This window comes from Danio rerio, chromosome 12, assembly GCF_049306965.1.
Source record: "Danio rerio strain Tuebingen ecotype United States chromosome 12, GRCz12tu, whole genome shotgun sequence".
NCBI classification, from domain to species: Eukaryota; Metazoa; Chordata; class Actinopteri; order Cypriniformes; family Danionidae; genus Danio; species Danio rerio.
In genome coordinates, this window is record NC_133187.1 from 11,102,501 (window position 1) to 11,119,799 (window position 17,299).

The 17,299-nt window shown below is 32.5% G+C and overlaps 1 protein-coding gene across 4 annotated transcripts in view; it reads right to left on the reverse strand.

The window, feature by feature from the left end:
• Positions 1 to 16,499, reverse strand: part of myof (myoferlin) — a 50,317-nt gene extending 33,818 nt beyond the window's left edge. For 3 of the 4 annotated variants that reach the window (XR_012387515.1, XR_012387514.1, XM_068224535.1), the window contains exons 1-11: positions 16,246 to 16,499; positions 16,099 to 16,154; positions 15,825 to 15,916; positions 5,902 to 6,010; positions 4,733 to 4,826; positions 2,788 to 2,921; positions 2,566 to 2,694; positions 2,260 to 2,322; positions 2,093 to 2,143; positions 1,968 to 1,998; positions 1,760 to 1,875 (exon numbers count right to left, since the gene is read on the reverse strand). Coding sequence is in view for 2 of the 4 variants with exons in the window: in XM_068224535.1 (XP_068080636.1) it covers positions 1,760 to 1,875; positions 1,968 to 1,998; positions 2,093 to 2,143; positions 2,260 to 2,322; positions 2,566 to 2,694; positions 2,788 to 2,921; positions 4,733 to 4,826; positions 5,902 to 6,010; positions 15,825 to 15,916; positions 16,099 to 16,154; positions 16,246 to 16,333 (963 nt within the window). In the remaining 2 variants the exon portion in view is untranslated. The remainder of the gene's footprint in view (positions 1 to 1,759; positions 1,876 to 1,967; positions 1,999 to 2,092; positions 2,144 to 2,259; positions 2,323 to 2,565; positions 2,695 to 2,787; positions 2,922 to 4,732; positions 4,827 to 5,901; positions 6,011 to 15,824; positions 15,917 to 16,098; positions 16,155 to 16,245) is intronic. The other variant, NM_200875.2, reaches the window with a different exon arrangement.
• Between the last annotated feature and the right edge of the window lie 800 nt (positions 16,500 to 17,299).

Sequence of the window (17,299 nt, forward strand, 5' to 3'; positions counted from 1 at the left end):
CAGTGATATGCTTCTAAACAGTCTCTGGGGCAATGCGTTTAAAGATTTTGGAAATCTTCTCGGACACTTTTTACGCTTCCAAACTGTTTGCTGCCCATGTTGAGGTAGTTCATTATGATGCGATTTAACTTCTATGTGCAATTTAATTGGACTGGAATCACAGGGCTGATACTTCTAATCTGCATAGACAAGAAAAAATAATGACTGCAAGTTGAAGGAAAGTAGTGGAGTAAAAGTACCGATACAGAACTAAGAGTGTACTCAAGGGAAAGTGAAAGTACACGTTTTCAAAACTACTTATGCCGAGTTCAGACTGCATGATTTTAAAAGTAGTCGTGTCACAAATGTTTTTACACTGCATTACTATCTGGGCTAGCGTTTCGTCGCTGCTTTGTTAACACTGCAAGATGGTTCGGCGACATGGACATTCACATTGCATAACTTTACTATAGGGAGAATTGCCGACAACTTAGTCCAAACTACGTCTCAATGCCAAAAACATGTAGTATATCTTTTGTTATTAACTACATAATGAGAAAGAAGCCTTTAATGGGGTAGAACATGTACATGTTTGCTCACCTGGGTTTAAAGGGAATTAGCCATTTCTCCTCAACTTAAGCTGATAATAAACTAATTTCTTTCTGTATGAAACGTCAAACAGACACGGTTGCTCCTGAGTCCTGTCAAACCTCCACTAGTTTTTCCTCAATTTCGTGGGTCCAAATAAACCGAAAAAGAGCGCTTTTAACTTCTACCCCAGCCTCCCGCTGGCCTGCAGCAGGTATACACACACGCACACACAAGTGAAAACTGCTCATTGGCTGCAGGCGATAGCTGATTTTATTTTCAGTCAAAACTCAATTCACACGGCATGATTTGAATCGCCGACAGCTCCAGATATTTAGCACGCCAAATATCTCACAGGCATCGGCGACTCATCGGCGATTCTCTCAGATCGCGTCTTTGATCGTTCATACTGTGTGATTGTCACTCATGTGCACGAGCAGCGATTTGCCTGTGATTTCAGGCATTTGTCGGCGATTTCTCAAAACCTGTCGGCGAGCCAAAATCAGGGCTAAAATCACGCAGTCTGAACTAGGCATTAATAAATTACAATTTCTGAGAAAAGTTACTCAATTACAGTCATTTGAGTATTTGTAAGTAGTTACTTTACACCACTGGATATTATGCAGTGAAAATTAACTGAAAATTACCAGTCCCAAGCCTTGCAACAGCAGTTAGAATCTAATATGTAATATCAACACGTAATGGTAGCAAGCATTAATCATTAAAGAGGAATAAGAGCAATATTCCTAGCCTATAGAAATTAAAAAAACTGTTGATTTTCCGCCAGACTTAGCACATGCAAGTACAGAAGAGTTAAGCCTTATATAGGAAAATTCTTGAAACTCTGTTTTTTGAAAATGTTGTGTGAGATGCTAGTGATCCAATCTGATTCAATGACCTATAAAAGTAATACTAGAGTGGTTGAACTTTGGTTCCTTTAACAGTTATAGTATTATTTTCACTTACAGAACACCTTTCTTCAACTGACAGGCAATTCAATTCTTCTTGCTATAACAAACATTTTATAGTGTAACTGCATGATGTTTATAATAAAATGTATTGGTGTGGATATTGGTTTAGTTGTTTTCACAGTTTTTTAACTTCATTTTATTTCATAGTGTGAATAAACATTAAAAATTGTACTTCATCAATACACAGTGCAAAAACACTAATGTACACTCAGTGGACGTACCGGCGGTTCATCTCCAGTTCCCACCACAAACATGCTAACTTTGAGATAACCCTTTGCTCCTGAGCTTGAGTCGTCAGGGTCATTCAAGAGAATCCATTTCTTCATGATACAGTGAGCTGAGGTAGAAAAAAAAAAAAAAAAACTTCAAAAGATCTTTTCAACTACAGGTAAACATATGATGAGTCTTTTGTGATAGTCAGAAGAGTACCTTGTTCATCATAAATGTAGCCAATATCAAGCTACAAATAGAAGAAAAAGAACCTCATAAGTCAGTAATTAGAGTGTGAGAATAATTTAGGGGGTGAAAAGGAGTATAATAATTCACAGAAATACCTTGAATTCACCCATGAGACAGTCAGCTCTAAAAGAAGAAGCGTTATAGACCTGTAGAAAAGAAAAAACATCACAAATCAACTGTGCATTACTTGATCACTGTTTTTATTAAATATATATCTTATTATGAACACAAAAGAAAATGTGACCAATCGTTTTTTTCTTACCCGAAAGCTTATAACTTCATCAAACAGTTCAGATGGCAACATGTTGATGTTAAAAAAGAATATCTGTAGAGAGTCATATATAAATATATATTATTATATTTTAACTCAATTATATATAATTAAGTATTTGCACATAATCTTTGTCCATGAAGATTTTACATGAACTATTGTATGAAACTGAACCAAAGATATAAAGAAACAAGTAGCCAACTTAGTTATTAAGTAACTTAAAAAATTGTTTTAAAAGTGGTTATTTAAATAAAAAATGAATAAAAAAACAACAACAACAAAACATTAATTGCATACCTCATCAAAGTAAGGGTTATTCCCCTTCCTGATCCTTGTCCTGTGTGTTTCTCCACAGACATGCACTTTGACCACTGGTTTGATGTTATTTCCTGGCAACTGACGTCCTTCAATCACCCGCACACGAATCTTTTGACAAAAAGGCATTTTAAAGCGAGTGATCTAGCTTGGAAATGGAAGAGACACTGTATTTGGAAAAATGACTATAAGACACTCCTGTACCTGAAAGTCCTGAGGCTTATTAGCCAGGTTATTACGGTTCCTGGACCTAAGCTGAAGTTTCTGGCCAGGCTCGCCAGGGGATGTGAACGCACCCCGTGACCCAGCATCAGGGACATCTCCTGCTTCACCTTCAGCTGATCACACCGAAAAGTAAATGAGGTACGATGCACGAAATTATGTGTCAGTCACAAACACGCAATACAGCAAAAATGCTCAAAGCTACACAATTTTCACACATTCCCACAGTTTGTTTCCAACCATAAAGATTAGGGTTGCACAGTACTGTATATAGTTTTAGCAATATGATATCATAGTATGTGCATCTGCAATTATTAGATCGCATGATATGCAATGTACCAATTAATAATAACGATTGTATTATAGATGACCAGGAGCAATTGAACTGTTGAATGCATTCATGATTTGTGGAGTCATTGCAAAAAGGAACCAAAGTTATAGAAACGTTTCATCATTTGGGTTTTTTAGGGCCTGGGACTGTGTGAGCAGATTAATTTTAAAGCAATCAGGCATAACAAAACAATGTTTGTAAGAAAAAAATGTATTGTATTTATGTACATATATGATAAAGACTTGACAGTGTTATTTTAAATGTAATTATTCAATTAGTGTATCTAAATATTGCTAGACTCCCAAAATCATAAAGCACTTTTATGTTTACTGTTTGCTCTACTGTATTTATCAATGTCTGTGATTGGCTTATTATATGTTATGACCCCCACAAATATGTGTGTGTATAGACATTAATTAGTGCTGGGTAAAGATTAATCATGATTAATTGCATTCAAAATAAAAGTTTATTTTGACATAACATATGTGTGTGTTATATACAGTTGAATTATTAGCCCCCCTGAATTATTACACCCCCTGTTTAATTTTGTCTCCATTTTCTGTTTAATGGAGAGACGATTTTTTTTTCAACACATTTCTAAACATAACAGTTTTAATAACTCATTTCTAATAACTGATTTCTTTTATCTTTGCCATTATGACAGTAAATAATATTGGACTAGATATTCTTCAAGACACTTCTTTACAGCTTAAAGTGACATTTAAAGGCTTAACTACGTTAATTAGGTTAACTAGCCAGGTTAGGGTAATTAGGCAAGTTATTGTATAACGATGGTTTGTTCTGTAGACTATCGAAAAAATGTAGCTTTAAGGGGCTAAAAATTTACCTTAAAATGTTTTTTTTTTAAATAACTGCTTTTAATATAGCCAAAATTAAACAAATAAGAGTTTCTCAAGAAGATAAAATATTATCAGACAAACTGTGGAAAATTACAAGGGGTTAATAATTCTGACTTCTACTGTATTTATGTGTTATATATGTATTATGCAAATATGATATACACACACACACACACATATACATATACATATACATACATATATATATACATATACATACATATATATATATATATATATATATATATATATATATATATATATATATATATATATATATATATATATATATATATATATATATACACACACATATACACACACACACACACACACACGGTAACACTTTACAATAAGGTTCATTAGTTAATGCATTTACTAACATGAACTACTCATGAACAACACATGTACAGCATTTAATCATAATTAAACATTTACTAATGCATTATTAACATTTAAGTCCATGCTTGTTAACATTAGTTAATGCACCATGAGTTAACATGAACTAACAATAAACTACTGTATTTTCATTAACAATTGTTAACAAACATGAACAAATACAGTAGTAAATGTATTGTTCATTCTTTGTTCATCTTAGTAAATGCATTAATTAACATTAACTAAGGAACCTTATTGTAAAGTGTGACCATACATACATACATACATACATACATACAGTGTATATCCTTTTACTTTGCAATCAAACAGAGAAGCATGAATAAAAAACTTAGCTAACCTGTGTCTCCACCAACGTTTCCATCTTGTTGATCAAGTGGGTTTGCACCAGCACCGGCAGGTGGCTCATATCCAACCGTCATGCTTATGGTTCCCTAAAAAAGACGCAGGTACTTTTTTCATAATAATGTGTTAAAATCACCCAAGCAGTTCACTATTCGGTGAACTCTCAATGATGTTTTCTCAGCTATGTGTATGCTGCTTAAAGTGTAACCATCTCTTATGTGTGAATATATTTGCATATACGGATTCAACTGGATGACTCTGATCTAGGAACAATTTGCACACACGAACGTGGTTGGATACGATGAACACTTCACCATGAATCCATTTGCATACAAATTTTGATTGGATATGATAGAGGCTGATGTGTGTCTAATATTATCATTTCTAATATTATTCTATTCACTATGACCATAGATGTATCTATATATACACACATGCTCTTCTCTATAAGCATTATAAACTTCATAGACTGCAGATTTGCTGTGATTGTGTCCTCTATATGTATGGCAGTTTTCTAAATAAGTAAATAAATAAATGAAAAAAAAGAAATCTGCATGCAATGATTAAGTGGACAATCACTTCTAAGAGGGAATGAAGAAAAAGCACAGCAAGGTGCATAAGACTACATTCAACAATAATTAAAGTCATACTGGATTAAATTTTCACTTATTTTCTTTGTCAATTTAGTTAGATTTTAGTTGTGGCTGCTAGCAAAGAAAAGTTGTCAAGAAAACATGCAGACAGTTCTAAAAAACAAAACAAAAAAGAAAAGATGGAAATTTGAACCAAATGGGATTTATTTATATTTTTAAATACATTTTTGGGTTGGTCCTTATTTTACCCAAACTTGCATGAAAACAACCTGAAAATCATTACATTAAAACAAGTGCATAAATTTTGCTATAAAATATGTTGCCGATCAAATATTTTAAACTGATGCAAAAAATTTTTTTGGTAGCCAACAAAATTATTAAATTAGATATTGCATATAATAAAAAATCATGCAAAAGATTACAATTTGTAACCATTATTAAATACGCATTATCAAAATATGCTGACAATGTAATAAAACAATTATTACATTCAAAATGATCAAATAAAATGCATTTTCATTTGTTTGCAAATAGATACAAGATAGAAAAAAAGAGAAAATATTACACTCACCCCTATGCTCTTGCCATTTTCATCCACAAGAGTCAAGTTTTTGACTGGGAGAGACTTAACTTGGCTACTGGCTAGGTCTTTTAAAGAGACCTTTGCAGAGCCAATCAATCTAAAACAAACAAAAAGATTATTAAAATGAAGGCTGGTGAGAACCTCATGCCAGCTGACTGATATACCAAACTTCTGTAAAACATAATATCCATCTTATATACAGTTGAAATCAGAGTTATTAAACAACTTTTGAATGTTTTTTCCTTCTTTTTTTTATTTATTTATTTTGTAACATTTCGCAAATGATGTTTAACAGAGTGAGAAAATTTTCACAGTATGTCTGATAACATTTTTTCTTCTGGAGAAAGCCTTATTTGTTTTATTTCGGCTTGAATAAAAGCAGTGTTTTTAATTTTATAAAAAAAAAACAAAAAAAAAAACATTAAGCTCCCCCCACCGATAGTCTACAGAACAAACCATTGTAATACAATAATTTGCCTAATTAGCCTATCCTGTCTAGTTAACCTAATTAACCGAGTTAAGCCTTTAAATATCACTTTAAGCTGTATAGAAGTGCCTTGAAAAATATTATTCAATTACATCATGGCAAATATAAAGTAAATCAGTTATTAGAGATAAGTTATTAAAACTATTATGATAAGAAATGTGTTGAATAAATATTCTCTCCAGGAAAAAAAAATAAACAGGAGGGCTAATAACTCAGGGGGTTTAATAACTCTGACTTCATCTGTAGGGTATGCTGCTACATAAAATGTTTGACTTTTCATTTTCACTTGAAAAAAACATTTGAAGAAAGTACACCATGAAATCAAACTCCTCATAATTGATACTCTTGGTCATATCGAGAGGTATTAATGAAGTAGGAAGATTAATATTGTTTTGTTTTAACTTACTCTTTATAATATTTTGCATAATATTTTAATTGCCAAAACTGACTCTCACACAACAAAAAGCTTTTCTACCAGATGACATCACAAATCCCCTTAACTTTTCTAACTTTCATATTTACAATAAATAAAGAAATAAAATCAGGAAATGTTTCAAATCATGGAAGTAAAACACATAGCATGAATGAATATTGACTGCTAACAAACATAGGTGGCATCAAATGTGTAAATATATCCATGCTTTGTGCTCTGTGAGGTCACAAGAGAGATCTCCTCCATAAGTAAATAATGGCATTTCGTAAATGAGACACTTAATAGTTCAGCATTCAGGAACACCCTCAAAAACCATGTTCCATCTGAACATAGAAATGTTTGCTCTTGATTAATAATTCTGAATTTACAAACAACAGCACCGCCAGCGTTTATCTTCTGAAAACATTCACATGTTAGCTCTACTCACTTAACTGGTGTTTTCGTGTCACAATAATTAAAAGGGTGCGTCCACAAACATTAGGCATAGGCACACTTCAAGACTCACTTGACAGCACCCATGAAACAAGGCCAGGCAAGCCAGATTTTATACATAGAGCATGAGTTTAACACAACCATAGATGGAGGGTTAAAGTCTTTAAGTTGAATTTAAAAAGCGTCCAATGGTGGAGAAGTCCCGATATTCAAAGGCAGACTGTTCTAGAGTTTTGTGGCTGAAACAGAGAAAGTTTGATCACTTTCTGATTTATAGCAAGACTGGGGAAAGATTAAAGAAATTGATCATTAAGATCTTAATGGTGTACAGGCTAAATATAGTCTATAATAAGATCACAAATACTGTTCGAGACAGAATTGTGCTATGCCTATGTGAAAAAGATCTTAAAATTCAACTAAATTTAATAAAGTGTCAGTGCAATGAGGTAAGAAAAGGGGAGATATGGTCCCTTTTCTTAGTTCTTGTTTACAATCTCATCTGCTGGATTATGAACAATCTGTAACCAAAACAGTGTTGATTAAGATAAAACAATGTAGCTTAAGTAATCAAACAGATAGGAAATTAATTCATGAATTATTTCTAGAACTTTACCAATTCAAGATAATAGAAAGCTATTCTTTTTATCTTCATTTACATGAATGTCTAATTGAAGAGGATCAAAGTTAACTCACACAATAATGAAAATGTTTTGGAAGTTATTACTTCAGAAACCCAACTGAGTTTTAATCAATTCAATAATATCAGCAGGACCTAATAAAAGCTTTTTGGTTTTATTGCCACTTCGTAGCAGAGAGCAGTAGCAGTCCATTTCTGGACTTCATCATGGCATGAAAACATTATTCTAATGAAAAGTCATTTTATAGTTTAATTGCAAAATATAGTTGAAGGCCATTGGCATAGCAATTGTGTTGTTTCTGGTATGGCTGCTTGATTATGGAAAAAATAATAATTATGATTATTTTAGTCATTACAGTTGAAGTCAAAAATATTTGCCCTCCTGTAAATTTATTTATTTATTTTTTTAAATAAATATTTTACAAATGATGTTTAATAGAATCAGGAATTGTTCACAGTATTTATAATATTTTTCTTCTGGAGAAAGTCTTGTTTTATTTTATTTTGACTAGAATAAAAGCAGTCTTAAATATTTTAAAACCTATTTTAATATTATTAGACCTCTTAAGCAATATTTTTTTGACTGCAGATGAAACGACTGTTATACAATGACTTGCCTAATTACCCTAATTAAGCCTTTGAATTGCACTTTAAGCTGAATACTAGTATTCTGAAAAGTATGTAGTAAATTATTATGTAATGTCATCATAAGAAATCAGTAATTAGAAATGAGTTATTAAATCTGTTATGTTTAGAAATGGGTTGAAAAAAGAAATTAGGGCAAAAGGGTCGCTAATAATTTAGGAGGGCTAATGATTCTGACTTCAACTGTAGATATACACACAGTTATTTTCCTCCCTGTATATAAGGAAAGGGAAATAAATACACTAGAATAAAAATATTAAACAAACTGTGCTTTAGGCATCTTCACTGTAAGAAAAAAAACTTCAATTTTAGCTATTAAAGTCCTTCAGTCAAGAGCAAGGAGTTATTTTGTCGTTTTTTGATCAAAGATAAAAACAGTCAGCAGAAGTATTATTGCACGCTGTCACTTTAAGAGCAGTACCGTTCTGATTTATGGTTTCACTTTGTCATGTCTTTTGATTCTCAACTCGTTTGTTTATTACATAAATGAGGGTTATTATGAATAATCACTAAACATCATGTTTTGACACTCATTTCCCTATTAAGACCATCGAAAAACGAAAATTAATTTTCGATTAATTGCACAGCCCAAGTTTACAGAGTATTGAGCCTAAAGTAATAATGTACAGGGAAATCATTAGATCCCTCTGGAACACTATAGTAGATAGAAGTTGGGGCTAAAATGTAAATGACACAATATTTGCAGAAAAGGTCTTCCTCTTTAAAACAATGTAGCTACAGTAATCAAACAGATAGGAAATTAATGCATGAATTATTTCTAGAAATTTACCGATCTAAGATGAAAGAAAGCTATTCTTTACATCTTCATTTAAGTGCTTGTTAAATTGAAGAGGATCAAAGTTAACTCACACAATCATGAAAATGTTTCGGAAGTTATTACTTAAGAAACCCAACTGAGTTTTAATCAACTCAATAATATCAGCAGGACCTCATAAAAGCTGTTTGGTTTTATTATCACTTTGAAGCAGAGAGCAGTAGCAGTCCATTTCTTGACTTCGTTATGGCATGAAAATATTATTCTAATGAAAAGACCATTTAAAACTGAATCAAAATGAATTTCCGATTAATTGCACAGCCCAAGTTTACAGAGTATTGAGCCTAAAGTAATAATGTACAGGGAAATCATTAGATCCCTCTGGAACACTATAGTAGATAGAAGTTGGGGCTAAAATGTAAATGACACAATATTTGCAGAAAAGGTCTTCCTCTTTAAATACAAGATGAAGCCCAACAACACACTAGAGTCATTTTAAATGCATATTGTAACATAAAACATCACATTTACCAAAAGTATCAATATAACTGATTACCCAGAAAATACAGACAGCAGAATGCCATTTGTAAGCCTAAGCAAATCAGACCCAGTATGACTGTCTGCTCTAAAACCATATTGTAATGAGTTTGAAATAAAAAAGTATCCAGATATTAATTAAACAGAGAGCACAACTTTCTCCAAAACATTTGAGATCAAGTGGCATCAAGTTGAGGTCCTTTAATAGGTGGCATATGACAGCATGTTTAAAGCTTTTTGGAAATATCCAATGATCTATAATAGAGAATTCTATAAAGATCAGTGGAAACATCCCAATTATTCAAAAGTTGTTAATTATAGAGCTATTTGTGTCTAAAGCTCTCTAAATAGACAACAAGGCAGAACATCTAACTGACAAATAGTGAGTTTCATCTGAGAAATTTGAGTGAGACAAACTAAGATGAAGACACTGGCTGAAAGTTTTAAAAAAAGACTACTGGATACCACTTTTAAACTACTTCTGAACACAAAGTAAGATATTTTTAAAAAATTGGAAACCTGCAACCTCTGACTTTCAGTGTTTGTTTTTCCTACTACAGGGGTTTTCAAACTGGGGTCCGCGGACTCCTGGTGGGCTGCAAGAGAGTGCTAGGGGGTCCGGGAAAAACTTGCCAGAAACAAAAAATTATTTACGAAAAAATTTTTTTCCAATCCTAAAATTATTAATGACTATAAATTATTAATCTATATATACACAGTAGTTTTATGATTTATATAAGTGGATACTTAATTGTAATGTGTTTACCCCAAAATCCTTTGCGCTCTTTAAGGTTTTGCATACAGTTGAATGGACCAATTAGCAGCTGTAAGTGCAGTACAGATGATGGAAAGATTTTTAAAGAATCCCGCTCCTGCCAGCATTTCATGCAAATCTGACTTGGCGTGCGTTAAGGCAAAAACAAGAAAGTATGACAAATCTTACATTGCGTTTGGGTTTACCAGCCTGTTAAAGCAGGGAGTTGACCCCAGTGTGTTCTTTGTTAAGAGATTCTCTCTAATGAATGCATGAAACCATCTAAGCTCAAGCGCCATCTACAGCAGAAACATCCCAATGAGGCAGAAAAATCGACTGACTATTTCAAACATCAGGAGTTGTGTTTGGCCCAGCAGGCTTGTATATTTCAGCAGCCAGCATTAGTCCCCGGAAGGTGGTTAAAAGTGTCATATTTGGCATCACTCCACATCGTCGCACACAGTTGGCAAACCATTGTTTTTGCCAGCTACCAAAGACTTCGTTAAAGAGTTATTTGGAGAGGAAGCAGCACAAAAAGTAGATAGTGTGCCTTTGCAGACAACACAGTAAGCAGACGCATAAGATCAATATAAATATTTAGCAGTTTTCCATAAATATAAGACAGGGAAAAAAAAAAAAACTACAGAAACTACAAATGTCCAGGTTTAACTTTTCATCTACCAGTGCTTTAATTTAGAAAAGCTATCTTGTTGAGTTAATGTAAATATTTCGTTGTTGTTGTTTTTTATGAAATATAAAAAATGTTGAGAATTATTTTTGGCTTTAGTGAGTTGCCAAGTAATAAAATAAATATTTTAAAAACTTTTAATTCCTTTACATTATACAGAATTTTAGCTTACATATTTATACTCGTAATACATAAGTGCCTTTAAACTTTAGGCAAAGGGGTCCCCTGCAAGGAATCATCATATTTGGGGGGTCTCTAAAATTAAAAAGTAAAAAAAAAACCCTGTCCTACTATACACGTTAAAGGTTTATATTTCTTCAAAATATATCTTTTTTGTTTACAACAGAAGAAAGCAACTCACAAAGGTTTTTAACAACTTGAGGGTGAGTAAATGGGCAGTCCATTTTCATTTTGGGGTGAACTATGCCTTCAATGGTTTTAAAGAGAAATTTAAACCAAGTGGACATTTTTGCAGTCAAGTTTGGGAAGTAGCACAGATGCCAGTGCACAATATTTATAAAAACATTAAATACTTAACAATATACTAAAATCTCTGGTTGTTATACTATTTCCATCTAAAAAATTAAAACATAATAATAATAATAATGATGATAATAATAATACCTAGGTGAATGAAAAGCAATTTCTAATGATCAGAACAAATTATTAGTTAATTATAAGAGAAATAAAAAACAATAAAAAGTGATGTTTTTATTATTGTTATCGCAGTCAAAGAGGTATAATCAATAGAATCTTTTTATATTGCTCCTATCCTTAAAAAAAAAAAAAATTCACAATAAACAGTCAACAGTCAAAAAAGTTTTATGGAATAAAATGTATAATATCAGGTAAAAACAGTCTAATAAACATGTTTCAGATGAAATACTCACTGAGTTGTTTGTGTTGATGAAGCCAAAATAAAATAATGATCAATCTGGGAAAACCCTTCTCCCAAAAACTTTAATTACCACAACATCCTGTGATGATGCAAAGTCAATTCTCATTAGTCTTCAACCTAATATTCAAAAACTGATGATCCAAGTTCAAACATGCCATGATGGCAAACAAAGTAAAGATAACCACACCTTCCAGCGTTTCACCTCATTCTATTTCCTTTATGCAATATTATTTCTGTGATCTTTACTGGAGGTAATGCCAAGTATGGCTAATATTTACTCTGGGAAGCAGTGAAGACACATCTCATCCTGCATATTAGCACACACCTAAAAGCATTTAAATGAGAATTCAACTATAAATGTGTGTTTGCAACAGATCTGGCTTTGCAGGAAGCAGTTATTCGGCTAGATTAGTGCCATGATGCTCTTCATTTGCCAGACAGTTGTAACTAATTTGAAACGCTACAATGTAACTTTTGTTGCAAACAGCAAATTAAATGTGTGCCACAAGTATTTTGCAAAGTACAACGTAGGATCAACATGCCAGAGCTACATTTTTAGACAGTCCTCCAAACCCTGAAACCAGTGGGAAATTATAAAATTAGATAAGCTTGCCCTATCCAGAAATCTGATTAACTTAATATTGCTTCAAGAGCAAGAACATGTGAGCACATAACATGTCCTATATATGAAAATGGACAACAAAATCAAAGAATATAACTATAAGATCAGGTCTATACAGAATTATCACAAACAAAGGTTGTGTTTAAACAAAACCATTTTCAGCTAAAAACAAAACATTTAACATTGAGAAAGGCATTAAAAATAAAATATTTAATGCCTTTTAGCCATTTATTTACATAAAGAAAAACAAGATAAATAAGCTTAAGCTGAAAGCACAACAAAAATAGGGGGAAAATGCTCATAAATTGTTCAAAATTAAATTAAAATTTAAAAATGAAATATTACTGCTTTTTCAAATCTACTGGCAAAAATAACAACTTAAAATCCCTGAAATCAGATGCAAATTGAGCAATAACTTGTGCAACAATTTTGAAACAGCGTATAGGCACCCTTTCAACACTGCAACAGGTAAACAAAGACATATCAGTATAATTGCACTCATATGTAAACAAGGGCCTAAGCTACATGTCAGGGCATAAATATTTACATTTAGTCATACTCGACACATTACTTTTTTACTTTTGTAATCAAGCTCTGCCTATCAGACTAATAAAATTAAAATGAAACTCTTCTTTTTTATTTGTTTTAAAAGCGTTTCACCATCCGTCCAGTGTAATTTCTCTAATTGATAATCATGTTTAAAAACTGGAAGTATACAAGAACATATTTATACAATGCAGGTCTGCAGAAAACTACACTATTTTTGTTAATTTATTTTATATATCAGAAAAGCTCACTAATAACGCTTCATGGGAGTGTAGTTGATATTTAAAAGTAACTGTAACATATGAAACCCCTAATATTCTTTTCTTTACTCAATAAATGATTTTTTTTTAGTAAGATAAAAATCATTTTATTGATAAAACCCTTGCATCATTCTGAAATGAATAACTTGATTAAACACATTTAATCGAAGACATAGTATGATAGTGATTTAAATTTAATTTGGATTAAATATAAAGTATGTCAATGAAAATCATATATGCAAATATAAAAAAAAATTATTAAGTTCATGAAGCTCAGTTTCTAAAATAGAGATCATGACATCAACAAGACAATTTGCATGAATGTAAATTCCACTGGAAGTTATGTCCCTCTCTGTTCAGCAAAGGATTTGCTCCAAAGCTGTTCCCACAGAAAAATCTGGAATAACTGGAAATACATGCAATTTATAGCTCAAAAAGCAACTTAAGATCCTTTTATTTATTTCTAGTCAGGTATATTTACATAAAAACTGCATTTTTGACCAGTAAGTAACAATCACTTATTCATCCAGCATGGCGAAACAAATGCCTTCGTTCCACCCCTCATGGTATTATAGAGCAGGTCTGAACAAGGCTGTGAGGGTGTGAGAGCCGGAGGGTATTAAAGCGTCAAACCAAGAAAACCAATATTATTCCCTAGTTTCTTGAAATGCAGCGACTACACATGACGGCAGCAAAAAAATGTGACAGCATGAATGAACTCATGCCAAATTTAAATGCCAGTGTTCAGCTATTCAGATATTGTTTAAATTGCCACAGATTTACAGTAGCCTTACGTGCGTCATGTGATCTTATAACAACTCACATTCAGGTAAAGGCCTCTGGAAATAATCTGCATATGTTGAAATAGTTACAAACTTCTAGCTGCTTCAAATACGCATGTCACCAACTGCATCAACCGGTTAAATTTCACTTAAACATTTTAATCTTGACTAAAACATGCCACAAATAAGTGTTCTGGTTTTATATCATTACAGCTGAAAAATCATGTGTTTACATCGTAAGAATATAGAGGAGAGAGACTGCAGTGGCTCAAGCTGGACAAATATAGCAGTTTGGTGGACTTGTCATTTTTAAAATAGTTCAGTGGACCCCATACATGAAATGTAAATAGTTTTTGCTCAAAATCTCCTAATGATTTATCTTTAGAAAGATTCGATTTTAAAATAAAAAATAAATATTCTGCCAATGTTGGAATGTTCGAATCCAGCAGCCACTGGCATCCAAAACAGATACTATGCACTAAAAAAAGAAATCTGTAATTTTACAGTTTATTTCCAGCAGAAAAACTGCAAAATCACCACTGTTAAATTACAGAAATTTCCTAAAATTTAAATTTTTGGTAAATTTCTGTAATGTAATATTTGATATTTTACAGTAAATTGCTGTAATTTAACGGCCGTTATTTAACTTAACACCCCAGCTGCCGGAAATAAAACGTAAAATTACTGATTTTTTTTTTTTTAATAGTGTGGAAATCAATAGTTACAGGTTTCCAGCATTCTTCAAAATATCTTCAATTGTGCTTAACAGAACAAAGAAGTCAAACTGGTTTAGGACAAGAAAAGAGTGAGAAAATGACAGATTTTTTGTCTTATGACAACACAATGCGGTAAACCTACAATGCTGATTGTTTGAACAAATACATCATATAAAATAAATATATCCTAGCATATAACATGTGAAGAGTAACTGGTGGTTCATTCAGCTGTGGCTGTCCCTGATAATGAAGGGCATAAGCTAGCATGCCAATGATTGTGGTCATTGGGCAAAAAAAAAAAAAAGAAAGAATGACTAAAAGTGAGAGGTAAGAATTTGACACAGTTAGTGTATATTTTCACAGAAAAATGCTAAAATTTTAAGAAATCTTTAGGCACTAATAATTAGAAAAAATGTCCAGTGAAATCCTGAAGGAACTAAATAAATGCAACTAACAAAACATTTATGTAACTTTAAGAAATGGAAATGTCCATTACATTCCAAGAACTCAAAACTCTTATACACTATTTAAACTTCTCCAGTCACACAACTTGTATTTGATCAGGGTGGGAGCAAAAGTTCAACATCACAATGTTTGTCTTACATTGGTTAATTTAATGAGTGTATGACTCATTTAGAAGGAAAGAAAGAAAGAAAGAAAGAAAGAAAGAAAGAAAGAAAGAAAGAAAGAAAGACTTACTTGTCCTTGCCGAGAGTCTCGTAGTCTTTCACAATCACATCAATGTAGGAGGAAGAATCAAGAGGAACACCTTTTAAATCAAACTGAAGCGTCTAAGGTGAAAACAAAACAGTATGTAACACAAAGCAAAACAGCATCTGAAGTAATGATAATGTGCAGTTAGTCATGCGTTAAAGTAAATAATAACTTATTTACAACATTGGCAGTTTATATAGGCCCATGTTAGCTCATTTGCAAAATCATTAAAGATTTAAACTTGAATATCTCAACAGACCTCATTCCACACCGGATTCACTTCATTGTTAATCGACCTTGTTTTCTTCTTTTCGTCTTAAATAATATAAAATCAAACAAAACGAACATTAGGTGCCGTTATTTTGCTGGTTAATGGTTAAATGTGAAACACATGAGGAGCACTTACCTCTAAACACCAAAGACGCGATGGGGTCTGGACTGCCCAGTTTCTTCTTAGGCAGATCCGCCGCAGATTCAACTGCCACGCGCAACATGACAGATTAAAAGGCTTTCGCTTATTAGTGCTCTTTCATGGTGATGTGTCTCTGTATGTGAGACTGTGCGTTCATTGCATCGCCCTCATCCTTTAGGATAGAGTTTGTGAAGGGTGTGGACTTCTCTGACACTGTGGCAGACTGCCTACCTGTGGACTCGAATTTTGCGGAAGTGATGCTCATACAATTTCTTTTAAACGATGGAATTCTTTTGAATCTTAATTTAATATTTTATCAAGTACATTTACTTCATGCTCTTCCAAAATGCATTTAACTTACTAACCTCGTTTTAAAGTTTAAAGGTGTAATACAAGCGCCATCTAACGACGCACCAAAGAAATCACAATAATAAAAACGCTCATGAACTGAACATGCTGAGAAATGTGTGCGCGCGCGTGTGTGTGATCATTATGTTCAACATTTTAAAAGCGTATGTGTATACAATATTTATATGTAATATACCTTTTCCAATATTTAAAATATGATTAATTGTTTATTTGACTTTGAACGTTGTTTTTTCTAAAAACAAATGATAATATTTTTATTTGGAAAAATAGAAGCAACTAATTTATAATCAAAGTTTAAAAGGGTAATAGGGCGCAAGTTGTCAATAATAGCTTGGACTTTGTCTGGTTTAGGAATGAGATATATCACACCTTGTTTCATAGGGATCATTGATCCATTTTCTAAACACTCTTGAAGCATTAAAAGAAAGGTTTGCTCTAAAAATTCCCAAAAATGTATAAAAAATTCTAACGTTAGACCATCAGAGCCAGGCAATTTACCTTTGTTCATTAATTTCATTGCATCTCTAGTTTCATTTAAAGAGATAGGAGCTTCACATAATACTTTAAATTCATTACATTTCTGAGGTATAGAGTTTTCTATTTGTAGTAGGTAAGATCCATTTTGGTTTGCCTGAGAGTCAAGGGAGTATAAGTTTCTATACAATTTTGAGATAAAATT